Source organism: Lepidochelys olivacea (assembly GCF_965140295.1).
Source record: "Lepidochelys olivacea isolate rLepOli2 genome assembly, chromosome: 6".
NCBI lineage: Eukaryota > Metazoa > Chordata > Testudines > Cheloniidae > Lepidochelys > Lepidochelys olivacea.
The window spans coordinates 107,448,817-107,468,467 of NC_140416.1; the positions used below are offsets into that span (position 1 = coordinate 107,448,817).

Genomic DNA, 19,651 nt, shown 5'->3' on the forward strand with positions numbered 1-19,651 from the left:
GCCCACACCCATGTCGTCTCAGCACCTTGAGGGGTGGGACAACATGTGGCTGCCGGGGGCACGCATGGTTGTGATACCACCGAGTGGGAGTCCCTAGAGTGAGTGCCCTGGACTTGGTGGTAGGCCCCCGGTGTCCAGAAGGGCCATTGCGCGGGCCCCTGCCACTGCGCCTGCTGTGCCGTGAATAGTGGGACTCTGCCTCTGAGTCCAATGATGTGGGCCTGGAGCGGTGGGTCTGGAGCAGTGGGTATCAAAGGCAGGGGAAGGCTCAGCCTACCCAAAGTGCCTGTGTGTCCCCTCCCACACTCCACCCCCAGACCCCCTCCTGCTTCCTGCCGCGGCTCTTCTATTGTTCGGGACATGGCTGCCTGGACACAGTGGTCACCCTTCCTGTGTCCTTGAGTGCTTCTACTGGTGGCTCAACCTGCAGGTGTGCGAGGGAGTCCCCTTCGACAAACCCCAGCCCTCTCTGTTTCTGGTAACGGATGCGTCAGTGATGGGATGGGGTGGTCACCTGGAAGAACTACAGCCGCAAGGCCTCTGGTCGCAGGTCAAGCTCTCACTCCACATCAACATCAAGGAGTTGAGGGCAGTCCGATGAGCATGCCAAACCTTCCAAGCCCAATTGCAAGGGAAGTGTGTGGGGGTCATGACAGACAACGCAGCTGTGCTGTTTTACATAAACAAGCAGGGTGGAGCTCATTCCTCTCCCCTATGTTGGAAAGCCCTCAAGCTGTGGGACCCCAAAGCCCACTCTATTCACTTGGAAACATCTTACCTCTCAGGTTGCCAGAACAAGTTGACGGACTACCTCAGCAGTTCCTTCCACAACCATGAGTGGTCCATCCACCCGGACATGATACACAGGGTTTTCCAGAGGTGGGGAGTTCCCCAGATCGACCTGTTTGCCACACGCAACAGAAAATGCCCATGATTCTGCTCCTTCCGGAATCACAGTCCGGGCTCGCTTGCAGATGTGTTTCTTCGTTCCTGGACGGACCATCTGTTGTATGCATTCCCACCGTTCCCACTTGTCCACAAGGTTCTGCTCAAGAGCTGCAGACACAAGGCAGCGGTCATACTGGTGGCACTGGTGTGGCCTCATCAGCCCTGGTACACGCGCTCCTGGAGCTGTTGGTGGACACCCCAATTGAATTGCCCCTGGTCCCGGACCTGATCACCCAAGACCACAGTCACCTTCACCACCCTGACCTCCAGTCCTTTCACCTCACGGCTTGGAAGTTTCATGGCTAAACCCCATAGAACTCATGTGCTCTGAGCCTGTACGGGTGGTCATTCCAAACCCACCTGTCTTCCCCTCTGTCAGAGGAGCTGGCAAGAAGCAACTGAAGAGCTGCAGGGTCAGCAGGATCCTATATTCACTGCCATGGAGGTGCCACTCCATGAGGCTCCACAGCCAACCAGATAGGTGCTGCTAGGGGAAAAACCTTCCGACAACCGTGCACACAGTGCATGCACACCTAATTGGAATGGACAAGAGCAACACATCTTGAAGAACAACAGTTACGAGAAGGGGAGTAACCATTTTTTCCAATGACAGTCACAGGCGGAAAGAAGGAACTGAGGCGGGTAGCGGGGCAGCAGGCCCCCTATATAGTGCCATTAGGGCGTGACTCCTGGGGGCACCAGTGCTGACCCAACAGCTATCACTGTGGGAAAAACTTTCGGGCAGCAGTGCAGGCACACCTACATTGGAATGGACATGAGCAAGCACTTGAAGAACAGACAGAACCTTGCAGCCAGACTTCCCCAAAGAGCTGAGAATGGCCATGGCTGCATAAGGTTCTGGAAAGGGGCACATCATGGGAGACAGTTCTCTGTAGGAAAGGTCTCTGAAACCCCTCTCCAAGAAACTAAGCTCGTAGGAATTTGGAGATATATACCTAACTTGGTCACATATCTCCATGATTGTCCTTTGATTTTTCCACCTATTCTGCCAAATTCTACTGACATTTGCTTGTCCATCCCCTAACTCAACCTTTTCAAAGAGCATATATGGTACTTCAGGGCTGAATTCAATCGACTCAAGCAGGCAGAAAAAATAGCTATGGGCTTTCTACTCTGTGAAGTAGACAGACTGGCTCAGTTCCACCCTGTATTGCTCTCCCTTGGGAGAAGGGGGCAGAGTTGAAGATAGACAAACCTAATCTTAGCTGCACCCACTTCCCTTTTTCCAGTGGATGGGGGCAAACTGTTGGTGTAGAATGCTCTTGGATTTCACATTCCTTCACTAATTTTGACTTTACATAGATCATGTTGTGCTCTACCTTCAAAAGTTACAATTCTAAAGAATACATTAAATTGATATTGCAAGTACTTGGACTAATTTATGCAGGTTTTCACAGATTATTTCTCCCAGTGCCTGTGCTAATGACCTGGATTAGGTCATCTGTAGGAACTGAACCCAGAGTTTTATGAAATTTTTATACATGGTCTAGACTCCAGCAAGTGACAACTAGCCCTACTGTTTACATGGGTTACAAATGAAACAATCAAAACTCCAACTTCCAAATTGTTGGATGCTAGCAAATCAAGTCTCTCATTTCAGGAATATTGATTGAAGCACTAGGCTGTTCAGTGCCCATAGCCCTGGAGACAGTGGAACATCATGCACATGCCACAGAGGAACCAATTTAGCATGTAGCTCTCCCCTGGGTGTTGTAGACTACAGGTAAAGTAGTTCCTATCAAAGATGGTGACTGGCATACATTGGGGTTACATCAGTGACCATTCTGAAGTTTTTCCCCCCCAGCAAGTTCCAAGTTTTGGGAGATTATTAATAAAGAATAGAAGTAAAGGAAAGAGATTCCAAAGGTCTATGGCTTTCCTAGGAGCAGAGGAAGAAGCTTCTATGAGCACAGTTGCAAGATTGGAGCCAGGGATACAGGGTATTTAGCCACAACGGAGGTTCTGAAACTTCAACCTTATCCTCTGAGGCCTAGGTGTGTGATCTAATCTTTTCCAGACTAATACTGTGACTGCATTATGAAGGGTCCAGTAAGATCTCTGGCCTGAACTCCTCCCCATAGCACAGCAAGAGACTGTGGGAGTGTACAGAACCCCTCCTGTAGTTTCAGGCAGGGGACATACCTTTTGGTCTTCTACTTGTGCTTTTTGGTGGTCATGCTAGGAGAAAGGAGAAAAATTGTTGCTTAGGCTGTGTGTAGTTGCAAGGTATCAGCACTGAACCTTTTCAGATAAAAGCTCATTTCTCTAGGTTAACTACAGCTGATAAGAAATTTAACACAACTGTTATGTCCACACAACAGGTTAAGTGGTCCATTTACGTTCCTTCATTAGTATATTCACACTTAGGGAGTCAGTTTGTCAGAGACTTTAGCCACTTTTATCTGACACCTTTAGACTACATCTAGATGCCTCTGAAGGCTCCCCCACCCTCTCAAAAATCCACTTGTCTTTTGCTCTTATATTGTACCCTCTTCAGGGCCAGGAATTTATTTCTGGTTTTAAAACATTGTTAGGTTGCCAGCCCTTGAGGGATTTCTGTGAGACCACTTAAGGAACTTTAGCTACTTATTCATAGGACGCTCACGTTGTCCGATATTACCTTTCTGATCTGTCAGCTAAAAGCAGCCCCTATTCAGGAGGCAACTGCAGTTGGCATCTGCCACTGCTATTGTTCACCTCTCAGCTACTTAAGTTTGTTAATTTTAAAAAATAATCTACCCTTGACAAAGAAAAAGCCACTTAAGGGAAGAATTTGTTTCCCCAGACAACAGTGTAGTTAAGCACAGATGACTTCCTTGAAGCAGCAGCTCCAATAAAGATTTCAGCTTTTTCAATATTATACTAGACACTTAAATGTTGATGTTTAGCATGAAGCTGAGCAGCTGCTTTAGGTAAGGGAATCCTTCCTACTGCATGATTGACATCAGACACTTTAAGAAAGCCAACAAGGCCTGTTCCCATGGATGGGATATTGACTCCCACAATTTAACTGTTTCAAGTCCAAGCTTAAATAAAGTTGTGTGGCAGCTGAAGTTTTCAGAGTAACTGTGGTCCATACCCACTCAGAGATGCACTAGTGGTATATCTTGAGTCTGTGAAGCCATGTTGGTTGGAATGTTGTCATGACTTTTCCCTTGCAGCTTCTAGGCTGTGGAGGGAGGGGGAGGAGGAGGAGGAAAGGAATCTGGGTACCAATTACCTCAACTGGAGAGTTGAAGTTAGGACTTAGAAGAGGGGAAGGTGGGGAGTGGACCATGCATAGGACACCACTAAATCATGCAGAGGTGAGGTAAATCACTTGTTTCCAGACCATCAATCAGTATGACTGCCACACCTGTTAGTGAAATAACTTGCATTCTCTCACAAATAAGATTCATTCATAAACACTTTTATTCTTAGTCAGCTTTAAGGTTGAACTGTACATGCAGAGTTGCATAAATCACAAGATTTACAGTGGATTCTATTCTATGGTAGAGTGCAATCCAAAATCCTTTTACAGTATAAAAAGACAGATTTTAACATCAAGACTTTGAAACATAGGAGTATGGGGGTTAAAGCTTCCCCAAATATTTCAGCTCTTCTAGATACCTAGTTACTAGGTACTGTATGCCAGACATGTTTAGTGAGTGAGGAGCTGTATAACAGATTACAACTTTTAAACATCCAGATAGCATAACATTAAATTACTTTTCCCATATTTCTGGCAATAAAGAGAAAGCCAAAACCCCTGCCATCTGCAACCAGCTCTTACAGACAAAATAATTACTCCCTTGCCTGTCTAGGGTGTTACAGTGTTAATGCACCAAGAAAAAAAAACAAACATTCCCTTCATGGCATTTCTATCTCACATTAGCTAAAAAAAGCAATGTAACAAAAATAAGGTATAACAATCTTTGAAAATAAATATAAAGAGGGAATGCAGATAGTGTCAATTGTTTTGGCAGGTAACATTCATAATATACAAAATATAACTTATTCAAATTAGCCAAGGACATCCTCAATTTTCTGTAAGCTTGCTGGCTATTTTAGTCCACTTCCTCCATACGTGAAGTGTCATCATCTCCTTCAAGTGGTGGCATCTCCTCAGCAACCGCTGGGCTAGTTTCTTCCGTAGCAGCATCATCTTCATCAATGCCTGTACAAAAAGCACAAGTGTACAATTAAGACCATCCAGAAAGAGATTAATCTCTAATACTACAGTTCACGACAAACAATTCTATGTCCTTCATAATCATAGGCAAGACTGATTACTCAACTGCACCCTCAATTATTTGGACAAGAAAAAATGTTGATCTGCAGCCATTAAATTTCTCCCAAGAATAGTATGTACACATGAACTAGGATTATAAATTCAATAGTTTTACTTACCAAGACCAAGTTTGATCATTCTATAAATACGGTTAGCATGTGTCTGGGGATCCTCCAAACTGAAACCAGAGGACAGGAGTGCGGTTTCATACAACAAAATAACCAGATCCTTCACTGACTTGTCATTCTTGTCAGCCTCTGCTTTCTGCCTTAGTGTTTCAATGATGGAATGATCAGGATTTATCTCAAGGTGTTTCTTTGCTGCCATGTAACCCATTGTGGAGTTGTCTCTCAGTGCTTGGGCCTTCATTATCCTCTCCATATTGGCAGTCCAGCCATACGTACTTGTTACAATGCAACATGGGGAGGTCACCAAACGATTGGAGACCACAACCTGTTGAGTGGAAACATTAATTACCACAAAGTTGGTGGTTTCTGTAGGGTTTAAGATACTACAGGTATGCTGAACTGCAGCAATTGTTTAGAGTACCTGCATAAGCTAAGTGATAAAATACAGCAGGACCCATGATGCAGTCAACATCTGTAGATCCACATCATAAAGTGAAATTTGAAGATACTTTAATTTAAAGTCCAATGGACCATCTACTAACTGACTAATCTTGTTTCACTCTGATTAGAAACCAAAGCATCTCCCACCACTTCATAGACTCAAATTGATTATAAAGACTAGATGTTCCAACCCTATTTTTTTTGGTGGGTGAGAAAGTAGTAACAACTGTACCGATAGACTATATGCTAGTTACTACTGTTGGATAAAAAAAAAATTTAGTAGTTGAGTCATGCCTTAATCTTTTTTGCATCTAAAGGGATAAGGGGCACACAGATTGCCTGATTATTATATAGTTTATTTAAAAAACCTAGCTAGTAATTTTAGGATGAGACATGGAGTATTAAATACTTTTTGCCAAGCAACACTAAGTAGAACAGTTTTACACATTCCTCATTCTTCGCTTTGCCTTAAAACCACACACACTTAACCCTGAGAAGTGTTCCATATAAGACAGGAATGATAAACTAGCAATACTTGTGGTGCTAGAGCTCAAGTGCTGACTAAAGGCTGTCTCGTTAACACTTAGGACCATTCCTCACAATAGCCTGTAAGAGCTTACTAATCAGAAGAGTGACGCCTACAAAGAGCGAGAGGTTCATCATACCTTTTCCACTTTCTTTTCAAGTATGTCCTTCATGATTTTGCAGAGGTTTTCAAACTTTGCCTTCTTCTCCTCCTGTTTCTTTTTCTCCTCTTCATCCTCTGGAAGCTCCAAACCCTCCTTTGTTACAGAAACTAAGGTCTTGCCTTCAAATTCCTTTAACTGCTGCACACAGTACTCATCAATAGGTTCAATCATGTAAATTACCTCCAGACCATGTTTGCGAAGGCGTTCCACAAAAGCAGAATTTGCTACCTGATCTTTGGTTTCACCTGAAAGAAGAATTCCACTTTTTAATTTAAGCCACAACTACTGACTACAGTAGATGAGTATAGAAACTGTCCCTTCTCTAGGTATTTGAGATTCTCATATAAGTAAGCTTGAGTTGTCCCAGAAGAGCAATGGAGCAGCAGACGGCCAGGTTGTTCTGTACAGATGACTGGAAATTGAAGACTGGCTAAAATGCTAACCTTCTTTTGGTGCTTGTGGAAAGGGGCCTTGCAATTTCAGCCTAAGGTGCCCAAAGTAATTTGTGAAGTGCACTACTGAGCCACCCTGAGGCCATCTGTCTGAGGGACTGCTTACAAAAGTGGAGTCTCCCTTCCAATGTGTCAGATACAAGCCTGAAAGGACACTGGGCTTTCCTATTTGTCCTCTGCAAAGAGGCTGGCACCTGCTCCCTCAACAGGTTCAGCCTTATCCTTGAGCAGCTCTGAACCTAGTCATGAAATCCAGAAGCTTGAAGCCGTTTGCCTAAGGCCACTTGGATTTTGACGCTAAGCCACACATGCCCTTTTATAGAAGGGTCTTAAAAGCTGGGCATTTATCAGGATGAAAGATAAGCTATACCGGTCCCTTAATCATGGAGGCCTAGCAATCCATGGTTGAAGGACAGCAATTGCAGATTGGTAATACCTACTCCAGAAGAGATCACAGCTCATGAATTTAGCATGTTGTACTTTTAATACATCTCTAATTTCTCAGACAGACATTCTCAAACACTAGGTGAAGTACCACAGGAATCCTAAGAAGCCAATTTAAGTGTGTTGAGTTGAAGTTTGAGACTATTGCACCAAGAACTTCTACTTCAGCACCTGAAATTGTTGTAGTTCTCTCCCCCCAAAAAGGAAGTAAATTCAAAAGATAAGGAATGGCAAAAATATGGAGACTGCCTCTGTTATTTCAGAGGCTCCCTAGCAGTCACTGACATTCCTGACTGGAATGTTTGCAAGGTATAAACTGGGGCCATACAAATGCCAACAGAAACCTTGTTTGTGTCCAGCACTGCTTCTCTCAAAAGACAGCTACTTAATTCTTGAACATTAGACTGGGAACAAAGACCCACAGAGGTCAACTCCATGAGTACGGAAAATACACAAGCATGACATTTAGAACATGGATACTTGTCACTGATTCCATCAGGTGCTCAGAAGAGAAATATTCACCATGTAGCTTGCCTCCTTGTGCATTTTCCAACATGCACGGATATTGTTGTGTGGAGTTCACCTGCGTATGACTACTAAGGGATTAAATGGAATAACCTTGCTTCAGACAGGCTTTAAAAAAAAAAGGACCTCTAAAAAGGTAGCTCTAAGTTAAAGAAAGACTCACTTGTGAAAGGTTATACATGTTTTTGTATTGCTGGCTCACTTGTTCAATTATAGACTAATCCCAACATGCAGTGTTCATGTGGTGACAGCATATGGTATGATAGCCTATGGAGCAAGAACTGCCAGTCCACAACAAGACTATTTAAAAAACAGATAGGACAAGTAGTTGGAAAGCATCTACCTATGACACAAGTTCTGGTGCCTGCCTGAGTCATTAGATAGCAAGCAAAGGTCCAGTACATTTGGAAGCTTTTAAACACCAAAGCTGAAAGTAGTTGCAATTGACTTACCTGTAATGTAATATATGTGTTTCTGGTTTTCCTTCATCCGAGTACAATAGTCTTTCAAAGAGACCATCTCATCACCAGATGCAGAAGTGTAGTACCTCAACAATTCTGAGAGTTTCTTTCGGTTTTGGGAATCTTCATGTATGCCAAGCTGGGGAAAAAAAAAAAAAAACACTAAATATAAAATCTCACCTTTTCAAACTACATGCTCATACTGTGCAAGTGTCAATAATAAAAGCAGATAATATAAATCCTTGATAGAAGCCACCATGCAAACAGACCAAGTTCTTGCTAAAATACTAAAAGGTCACCGACCTTAATATTTTTAGAGAACTGCTCATAAAATTTCTTGTAGTTCTCCTTGTCTTCTGCTAATTCAGTGAAGAGTTCCAAGCATTTCTTGACCAAGTTCTTTCTTATAACTTTCAGAATCTTGCTCTGCTGCAGCATTTCACGGGAAATATTTAGAGGCAGATCTTCAGAGTCCACCACTCCCCGCATGAAGTCTGTAAGAAAATGCGTGTCAAATCTTGCAGACTAAGAGAAAGCTTTACAATGAGATTAATAATCTTAATAACTTAGATGTATTACAAATACATAGTAAAAGGTTTTTGGGGTTTTTTCCTTTTTTTCCATTTTATTTTATTTTAGTTTAGAGGCTTGCGTTTTTTAATAGAGCAGGGGTAAGCAAACTTTTTGGCCCAAGGGCCACAGCGGGGTTGCGAAACAGTATGCAGTTCCAGGTACGGAAGGATGTGCCTCTGCAAACAGGCTGGCCCCCAGCCCCTATCTGCCCCCTCCCACTTCCTGCCCCCCTCAGAACTGCCAACCCATCCAACCACACACACCCCGTCCCTGACCCCTATCCACACACCTGCCCCAGCTCCCCCGACCCATCCACCCCCTCTTTGTCCCCTGACCACCCCCACCCGGGACCCCCCAGGACCCCCCCCATCCAACCCCCTGCTCCCTCTTGTCCCCCTCCTGGGACCCTCCCCAATCCAACACCCCCTGCTCCCACCCCCCCAAACCTCTGCCCCATCTAACTGCCCCCCCGAGACCTCCTGCCTCCCCCTGCCACTCAGAGTGGCAGACAGGCTTATCGGAAAGCCTGGGAGGTGTGTGGGCACAAGCCACACTGCCCACGCAGTGGCATAGCTGCAGGAGAGTGGGGGCAGCGGGGTAGGGACCAGGGGCCAGCCTCCCTGGCCAGGAGCTCAGGGACCAGGCAAGACAGTCCCGCAGGCCAGTTTGCCCACCTCTGCTCTAGGGAGTTCCTTTTCTCCAAAAGGAAACTTTAAAGAATCAGATAATCAACCCTCTTCATTGTTCTGTCTTACGCTTCCACATTCACATCTTAAAGAAAAAGCCAAATCACATTTTAGTCACTATTTATGGACTCACAAAAGGTGTTTCTATTTTTTCCACCAATGTACATGACAGGTGATCAGAGGAATGTTACTTTTCAAATAAGGGCCTACTTACTCAGATATTCAGGGATTAGCTCCTCACAGTTATCCATGATGAAGACTCTGCGTACATACAATTTAATGTTATTCTTTTTCTTTCTGTTCTCAAACAAGTCAAAGGGTGCACGTCTTGGGACAAATAGAAGCGCTCTGAATTCCAGCTGCCCTTCCACAGAAAAGTGCTGCAAGAAAGTATGCCAAGGTTTAAGAATCTTTAAAGTTGGCTTGATGCATTTTACAGTGTTTGGAAGACATTCATGGCCACTTCACTTAGCTGGGGCTATGACGTCTAAGAGACATTTTTGACATCTTCACTAATAAAAGCGCATTGCTTTCTTAATCAAGGTTGTCAATCAACAGCATAGCAAGAGTCAGAAGCTGTTCTCCTAGTCTCCACCAGCATGCAGGTCTTAGTGGAAGGCATGTTCAACTACTGTAGAATTTGAACTCTACAGGAGGTTCCCCATTCTCTTTAGGCAGGGCTCCTATGGTGCCATAAGAACCTACCATCCATTATATTTAGTCTGTTTTGCATGTATTCACCTTGATTGTCAGAGACGTTTCCTAACTGTAGAGAAACTTTACCGATCAGAGCCTGAGAAATGCTGCTGCCTACATTAGGTTTAAGAACTTAACTTGGTTTTACAAGGCCTATGCTTTCTAGTTTGTTTCAGATGTGCACAAATCAAGTGATATAAAAAAAACTCTGAATATCCTCAAGTTAGAAAATTGCTGTAGCACTCCGTGTAACAGCAGTTTTAGTAGGCATATAGTGAAACTTTCATCACCCTCAACCAAGCAGAGAGATCTCTTCAAGTACTTAGATATCTTTTTATTAAGACAACAAACCTAGACAACACCCAAAGCACACAACTGAAGTAGGATCTACTGGGCTTTCAGCCATTTTGATTTCAGATATGAGTCCTACTTACTTTCACTGCTAAGTGGTCTTCCCAATCATTGGTCAGGCTTTTGTAGAATTCTCCATATTCCTCATTGGTGATATCATCTGGATTCCGTGTCCAGATTGGCTTGGTTTTGTTGAGCTCCTCTTGGTCAATGTATTTCTCCTTAATCTTCTTTTTCTTCTTCTTGTCCCCATCTTTCTTTTCTTCCTCCTCATCAGAGCCAACATCCTCAATCTCTGGTTTGTCTTCTGTCTTTTCTTCTTTTTCCTCTTTCTCTTCTTCTTTTTCCTCTGCCTCATCATCACTTACTTCCTTATCCCGTTCTTTTTCCACCTAAAAAGATTAGAAGTTTAAGTGGAAGATTGACTTCATAGCATGTTATACGAGTTAGAGGCCCTGATAAGCTTTTCATGCATGCCCATGTCCTCAACTGTTTTGGGCTGGATACCCTATATATACTGCAAACACCAAGTTCTCTCCCCTTGCTCATCCTAACCTCTAATTAAAGATTTAATGTAAAAATGTGATAAAATTATCTGGTTTTTTAACTACAGTATTGCACTTGGTTTTCTGTTACCTAGCATCCCAGTGTTTAAGCATAGAGAAGAAATCAAAAAGTAGTAGTGCTGTACAATCCTGAATAGCTAGACATGGTTTGCACTGGGAAAAAACCAAACAAGTTTATCTGGTGAAAGCCTTGTTAAAAAAAGACAGACGGAGGAGAAGTATTTATTAAGTCATTCTAAGACACTTTAAGGATGCTCTGTAAGGAGGGCCTCTGATTTTTAGTTTCAACTGATGAACAGCAACAACACACCTCTGATAAAGCCAGATTTCATTCTTCTTGTATCCAATAAAGATCAGAAAAACATCAGAACTGGTTACTTATATCAAAGGGGCTGTCTACACACAGCACTAATACAGACTACATGGGTGTAATTTCTAAAGCACACTAATGTGTTGCATATTAATTGTTCCATGTAAACCCTGCTGGTGCACACTAAAGGTTTGAAACAGTACTATGTTAGAGTGCAGTAGGGAACAACACTACAAAGAAATTACTTTGTTACAGTATAGACCAAGAGAAAGTCCTGAAAAAAACCCCTAGTCTTTGGACATTTACACAGAACTCAGAAATTGCTAAAATAAACCCCAAAACAAAGTTAAACTCCAAACAGAAGACTTCTGCATATGAAGCTAAAGTTTACTGAAACCATTAGGTTTAACCGTATATCTTTAATGATGTACGGTGTTATGCCACTCACTGCCCATCATGTTTTAGGTTATACATCTTTTACTCTATTCTGTGACTCCATGTATGAAGAGGACCAGGTCTGACAGCACTGTTGATTCCCAGGAGTCCCCAACAGCAAGTAAGGAAAAAGCAAGAGATTCTTAGACAAATGTTATATATAATACACACACTAGTATATTAATGATTTTTAATCTTGTCTATCACTTTAGAATAAAATTTTTGTACTGTTGAGATACTACGGCTAAACCTTCTATTGTACCACTAAACATTATAATGTGGTCATTTTGAAGTGATTAGATTTTACTAGTTTAATTTACTGTTAGCATTCCAACCTGAACACTTACAAAGAGTGTAATTGGATAACCAATGAACTGAGAGTGCTTCTTCACAATTTCCTTGATTCGTCTTTCCTCCAAGTACTCTGTCTGGTCTTCCTTAAGATGCAAAATAACCTTTGTACCCCGGCCCAGAGGTTCCCCTAGAATAAAGATTTAAGAGTTTTACTGCAAGCACCAATAATTGTGTTTGGCAAGGTGCTAGTTTAACTAGTCGGGTTTTTACATCTTGATCAGAAGTAAGATTCTAATTAAACACCTTATGCTTAAGATTATCCACGTTAGGTCCCTAATTTATTTGGGGACAGAGCTTTCCTGTACATCCACATCTACATAGTAATTTTATACTTACTTCCTTGTGTCATGCAGGTCACCTGCACTCATGCTTTTACAATAATGTATTAGCCCTCCTTTAAAACCTCATGATCTTTAATATAAGATATGCATCCTAACTACAATCCCTGCAGCATACAAACAAATCACAGCTCCCTTTGTAGTTGAGCTATCCTCTGAAATAAAAGTTTCTAATCTGAACTGCTACCTCACATTCTTATCCTTTTTACAAGAGAAATGCAGGACCACTGTTGCACTATTATTGTAACTTACTTACAACTGTGAATTAATTTTTCAGCAGAGGTTAAGAAACACTACCCTGAGGAGCAGTTGCTTTAACGGCAGTTTCGTTTTACATGATACCATATGCTACTGCTGTTCCATCTTCAAAACCGTTCCATAATATGGGGAAACACATTAATGAGGGGCTGCTTCAGAGCTATCTGTGCAACAGAATGTTAGCACTTACCATTATCAAGTCTTACAGTGAATGATCCTCCAGCAGAAGACTCCCAAGCATACTGCTCATCATCATTGTGCTTGGTGATCACTGTTACTTTCTCAGCAACCAAGTAGGCAGAGTAGAAGCCAACACCAAACTGACCAATCATAGAAATATCAGCACCTGCTTGCAATGCCTCCATGAAGGCTTTGGTGCCAGATTTGGCAATAGTACCCAGGTTGTTAACCAGATCAGCTTTAGTCATCCCTATGCCAGTATCCACAATGGTAAGGGTGCGATCATGCTTGTTGGGAAGAAGGTTAATTTTCAGATCTTTTCCAGAATCTAGTTTGCTTGGATCAGTCAAACTCTCATATCTGATTTTATCCAAAGCCTACAAAACAAGAGGCAATTATCAGATCCCTCAACACACTACTTGCATTTAGGTAGCAATGTCACTTAATTATTTCCATTACTTACATCTGATGAATTAGAAATCAGCTCTCTCAGGAAGATCTCCTTGTTGGAATAGAAAGTGTTGATGATCAGAGACATCAACTGAGCTATTTCAGCCTGGAAGGCAAAGGTCTCCACCTCCTCCTCCATTGGTTGGTCTTGAGTCTGCACAGCTTCTGGCATCTGTAGAAATAAGTGAAATTGTAGCTCTGTAAGACAGCTCTGTAGAAAGGCTCTTAAAACAAGCACATAGTATTCATCTGTTTTATGTTCAACCACTAGAACTTCTTTTAACAAGTACCACCACTTTGGGATAGAAGGGTTACTGAGAACATGGATAACATTTTAAATATATCAGACTGAATAAGAGAATCCCAGTTGGTATTCTCTTCTGGCGGGAACGCTCCAACTCTTATAGCCCTTATCTGGAAAGACCTGGCAGTGATGGATGAGCACAACTCTCTGCTCCTCAGGAGGACAAAGTTTTAAGTAACTCAGCAGCAATTTGCAAGATTGCCTACCATGCATTTTTAAGGAGTCAGGCTAATGTTGTGAATCTTTCAGGATTCTTCATCCTCAGAGTTGCAGGAGCCATTTAGAAAGGGAGAAGTGAAACTGTGTTGAATACCTGAATTGACTTCTAGATGTTCTGCCTTGTTTGTCTAAATATATGCACTTTTACACAAGTCAAAAAATCTAAGTGAGTTTCCAGAGCATCTAGGGACTGTCAATTCCCTCCAATCAAGGACTGAATACACAAAGTTAACATTACATACTAACCTAACTTCAGAGGCGACTGCTGGAAAGGCAGCGCGCGCCATACTAACCAGCATTTAAGTTTGACCTTATACAACATTTGGGACTAGAAAGTAACTTGCAAAACATACCGACACATATACCCTTCTAATGGCAGAAAGAAGAACTCACAATCTGGTTATTGTTTCCAGCAGCCACCTAATTTTTTTTTTTTTTGGCTGAGTGATCAGTCACAAATTGTGAGCTCTCCCCTCAAGGCTGTAGGGCAGATAACTCATACAACCCAAAAGTATGTATGTGCAACCGCACTGACTGTTTAACAGACAAAATGGCATTCTCTTGCTCATATCCCTCACCCAGGCAATGGTGCTATACATTAGTTGCAATGAGAGCACAATTTGGTATAATCCACTGGTTACTTCCTAGTTGCAAAAGAGCAGGTTTTGCAGTCTGGGGAAGCCCAGTGCCACAGTCACATCCCTGTTTTACCGGCTACAGTACCGGCTTGAACCGAATCCCCCTAAAGCTCAGAGGGAGACCTTACTAGCAATTTGACAGGCTTTAGAGTAACAGCCGTGTTAGTCTGTATTCGCAAAAAGAAAAGGAGTACTTGTGGCACCTTAGAGACTAACCAATTTATTTGAGCATAAGCTTGAGCTGTAGCTCACGAAAGCTCATGCTCAAATAAATTGGTTAGTCTCCAAGGTGCCACAAGTCCTCCTTTTCTTCTTACTAGCAATGTGCTTCTCCAGAGCCATAGCGCGGTAAGAAGCACCACGGAACCGGGTCAAGTTCAGATTCCAGCCTCCCCCACGGGGAGTACTGTACGTTGTACCGTTTACAGCGGGTAGAGCTGGAGACCAGGGAGGTATCAGCGCCGCACGCTCTCCACACATGGGGTCACAGCGCCCCCTACAGGCTCCGGCCGGGAACAGATTCTAGAAACTGCCAGAGCCTTCCCCCTCACCCCCCACCCCCAGCGCCTTCCCCACCCACTCGCCGCAAGAGCGAGTCCCTTGCGCCCTCCCCTCCGCAGCCGGTCCCCGCCTCTCTGCTCAGCTAGACACCCGCATCCACACGAGCTACCCCGACAGCCCCGTCTCCACCCCCCCCTCCCCGCGCGGCCAGTCTCCATCACCCCCCTGCCGCACGTGAGGCGGCCTCGTCCCCGAGCCCATCACCGCCCGCCGGCCCTTGCGCCGCCAGAGCCGGTCCGCTCCCCGAGCCTGCTCCGGCCCCTCCGCGTCTTTCCGTTCCCAGCAATTCCCCAGAACAAACGCGAATCCCCGCAGCAGCCGCCTAGGAGTCACTTCCCGCAAGGCCAGACACCGCTCTGCGGGTGGCTCTTTCGGCAGGGGCTGCCTGCGCCCCTCACACCGCCCTGCAAGCGCGCCGCCGGTCCCCTCTCCCGCGAGCTGGGCTACCGGTCTCCGCTCCGCGAAAGGACCTCCGCCATCAGCCCAGGTCACCCGCCTCCCCCGAGCCGGGGACGGGACCGCTGAGAGGTCCATCCTCTGATAGATCCTCCCGTCACCGCTGCCCCCGCGTCTCACCTTAGCGGCGACAGCTGTAACTGCTTCTCTCCGTTAACCGTACTTCTCTCTCCGCACTAACAGCACTGATATTCGCCCCCTCCCGCCCGCCTTTTATACCGCCGGCACCGCCTCCTTCCAGAACCATCGGGAACCTTCACTGACAGGCACGGGGGTGGTGACTCCAACCCTCATCACGGGAGGGGAAGGGCCGAGAGGGGGAAGCCGCTGGGGAACAAATACGCATGCGCCAGGACGAAATGCCTCGGTTTGCGCACGCGTCGTCTGTCAGCTAGCTGAGACTACTGCGCATGCGCCTTCCGAAGCCCCGTTCGCACGCGCGCTGCCTTTCCAGCAGTCGCCTCTGAAGGCGGCGGTGGGAAATGCGCTTGCGCGAGATCAACTGTCATCGGTTGGCTTGGGAAAAGGGGGTGCGGATTGCGCAAATCGCAAGGTGACTTCATTCGTTGGAAACTCGAACCCGCCCCGAGCCTATCCCCTCCCTCCGAACGTCCTAGAAGGAGGCGGGACCCGTTAGGCTGTCTCCCTCTGCCAAGTGCCGCCTCTCCTGCTCTGCCGCCTTCCCTCACCCCGCTTCCCTCAGAAGGTCCTAGAAGCAGCCAGAAGCGACACACTCCCCTCCCCCCCGCCGGCATCAGAACGGCCAAGAGACGGGATGGGGTGGGGGGGTGTTAGCATCGCCTCCATCTGCCTTTTCCCTCAGGCTCTCTGCGCGTTTCTCTGCACGGCGCCGGGGCGTCCCTCCTCATACCATGGTGCCTGGCTTTGGGGCACCCCTAGGCCACGTTTCATGCACGACCTTGGGGTGCTACCCCCCCCCCCGCATGGCAGGCTGCAGTGCACCGCCCTGGGGCACATCGTCCCGCTGCCACACTTCAGTGCATTAGCCTGGGGCACGACCTGCATGTTAAACTCACCGCATGCCCCTGGGGTGCTCTGCTCCCCCAGTCTGTAGTGCATGGCCCTGCAGCGACCCCTCACGTTTCGCTGCATGGCCCTGGGCCACCCGCCCGCGCAACGCGGCTCTGCACAGCCCTGTACATGTAGTGCGTGGCCTTGGGGCAGCCCTCGCAGGCCACGCTGCACTGCATGTTTCTGGGGCAACCTCCTGGCATGCCAGGCTGAACTGAAGGCTGTGGGGCACCTCCCCCACCTAGGGTGGCCAGTTTTGGTTGGATGTACTGGTGGAGGTTTTCCTCACATTACATAATCTTTAATTAAAGATGAATCTTTAATTCCTGGAGACCAGGGCAGTCCTGAAAGGTTGGTAACCCTACCCCTCCCTGCATACCATGCTGAGCTGCACAGCCCTGGGGTGTCCTCCCCTCTGAATGCCATACTGGGTTGTACTGGTGCTTCTCTGCCTAGCTGCTACCCCTTATGGCGCAGGCGCCGACTTTCCAGTGTGTGGGGGGTGGGGGTGCTCCACCCCTGGCTCTGCCCCTGACACCTCTTCCCCCAAGTCCCCACCCCACCCCATTCCACCCCCACCCCCGAGCGCGCCATGTCCTCCCTCCTCCCCATCTACCCTGAGCCTCCTGCATGCTGCATGGAGGGCGGAGGGAGGCATTGATCAGCAGGGCCCACCGACTGGTGGGAGGTGTTGGGGGAAGAAAGGAGGGCTGATGGGGGGCTGCTGGTGGTTGCTCAGCACCCACCATTTTTTCCCTGTGCGTGCTCCAGCCCCGGAGTACCCACGGAGTCGCCGCCTGTGCCTCATGGATATTCTGTGCAGCTCCTCAAAGGACTTTCCAGCCATGCAGAGAGGACAGATCTTGCATTTTAAGTAAAGGGTTGTGCATAGCATCAGTCCAGTACAGCAAATTTTGAGCCAAAACCTAAACAAATCAAAACCAGAAACTGAACAAAATAAAAAAAATTGAAATTTCCCACAAAACAAAATTCAAAAATAAATTAATTTTGGGTCAATCAGAATGTTCCACTTAGAATTAAAACATTTTGCTCTGATTTTGACCTTTAAAAAATGTTTTTAATATAAAAAACAATGACTTTCATGTGAACACATTCTAACCACTTCATTTTGGATTTTTTTCCAAAATGAAATTTCATTTAATGGGGACACCTTTTTCAATATGTGTCACTTTTGAAAAAAACAGAATTTTTTAATAGAAAAAATATTTCAACTCTACTTACAGTCTAACATCCTGATCTTGCAATCTGACTCACATAAGCAGAATTGATTGCTGGATCAGGGCCCATGGGCCTGATTTTTTGTGTGGTCCCTTGACTTCAATGAGGATTGTGGGCTTTCAGCACCTTTCAGGGTTGAGACCAAAGAAACAGAGAGACAATAGTACAATATGTAGGGCCGCAGAAGTTACAAATTGCACCTCCCTGGCTCATCTGCCCCACACTAGATATCGATTGCTGGGGTTTCTGTACCCGTATCTACAATGGGCCCTGGTCCTGCAAAGACTTATGTACACACTTAATTTTAAGCAAATTAGTAGTCCTATGAAGGTGGGTGCTTATGTCTTTGCAGGCTCAGGGCCCTAGCTTGCATTGTCTACTCCAGTAGCCATATTATTTTGTTAATATTCTACTTTTAAAACCATATTATTTTCCAGGATTTCCTATTTTTTAGAAATCTTGAACTTGTGTTCAGTTTCTTTCAAAGATCAGAGTCAATTGCAATTTGCCACTCTTTAATGGCTTTACAGTATTTATTTTTAACTTTCAAAACAACAGTCTATTTAAAATCCATTGTAGATAGATTTTTCTCAAAATTCCTAGACAAATCCACTTGGGGGAAAGTGTTCACATACCAAACCTAAACTGATCACTTCAGTCTCTCCCTCTCTGCTTAAGTCCTATCCAAATGTCAGCCTGTGCAACAAGTGTAAAGCTAATATTTTCTTTATGAATCATCCATAGATGCTGTACTCTTTTTATTATGTGGCTGTAGTGACAGTTGCAGTAGTTTATCGATTATAAATCTGTTTTAAGTTGTTCATAATTGTGCAGTGCTGCAGTGTCCCGGGCTTTATTTGTTTCAGAAGCTGTTTTTTTTTGGAGAGTGAGGGGGTGGGAAGACAGTTGAGCAAAAATGGTTCCAGTGTGTTTGAGAACAAAGACTGAAAATGTACTTTTCCCATTATAAAAATATTCATGCAATTTTTAAATTTTTATTTTTTTATCACTGTAGTACCAAACATGAGTTAGGAAAACTGATATATTACATTGAACTTACTATCCTACCACTGGAGAAAAATTAAAACAAATGGTCTAATGTCAGACTTGTAATTTATTTGGTGATTTTTAATTGTTGGAACGAGAAGTGCCAAAAAAGCAAAATCCTCAACCTGAGCAACCTGAACATTTTACCTTGCTTTTATAATAGTCCAAACCCATAGACCTGAACAACCCCAGCTTTGTGAAAATTCAACTCTGATCCAAATGCTGTGGACTGCATGCTCTGACTATGAAATGCCATGCCCTAGGTCTGCCTGAGCCTCTGACTGCCAGATGCTGGGACTGGACTACAAGGGATGGATCATGTAATAATTACCCTGTTCTGTTCACTCACTCTGGAGCATCTGGCATTGGCCACTATCGGAAGACAGGATACTAGGCTAGATGAACCATGCATCTGACCCAGCGTGGCCATTCTTATGTTCTTGGCTCCTGCCAAAATTAGAAGCCACCACATAAAGACACCATATAGTATTAGGTCAAATGTGAATTGTATTCATGGTATAGATCGGGGTGGGCAAACTTTTTGGCCTGAGGGCCACATCGGGGAATAGAAATTGTATG

The 19,651-nt window shown here is 44.9% G+C and overlaps 1 protein-coding gene across 1 annotated transcript; it reads right to left on the reverse strand.

Moving 5' to 3' along the window:
* Positions 1-4,362: 4,362 nt before the first annotated feature.
* On the reverse strand, positions 4,363-16,032 carry HSP90AA1 (heat shock protein 90 alpha family class A member 1). Its single transcript, XM_084630311.1, has 11 exons — positions 15,875-16,032; positions 13,590-13,748; positions 13,137-13,503; positions 12,344-12,477; positions 10,769-11,077; positions 9,853-10,018; positions 8,683-8,873; positions 8,371-8,518; positions 6,474-6,742; positions 5,359-5,692; positions 4,363-5,125 (listed from the first exon to the last, which is right to left on the reverse strand). Exons 2-11 carry the CDS (start codon positions 13,746-13,748, stop codon positions 5,016-5,018), a joined length of 2,187 nt encoding a protein of 728 aa, XP_084486437.1. The 5' UTR covers positions 15,875-16,032; the 3' UTR covers positions 4,363-5,015.
* Positions 16,033-19,651: the final 3,619 nt, after the last annotated feature.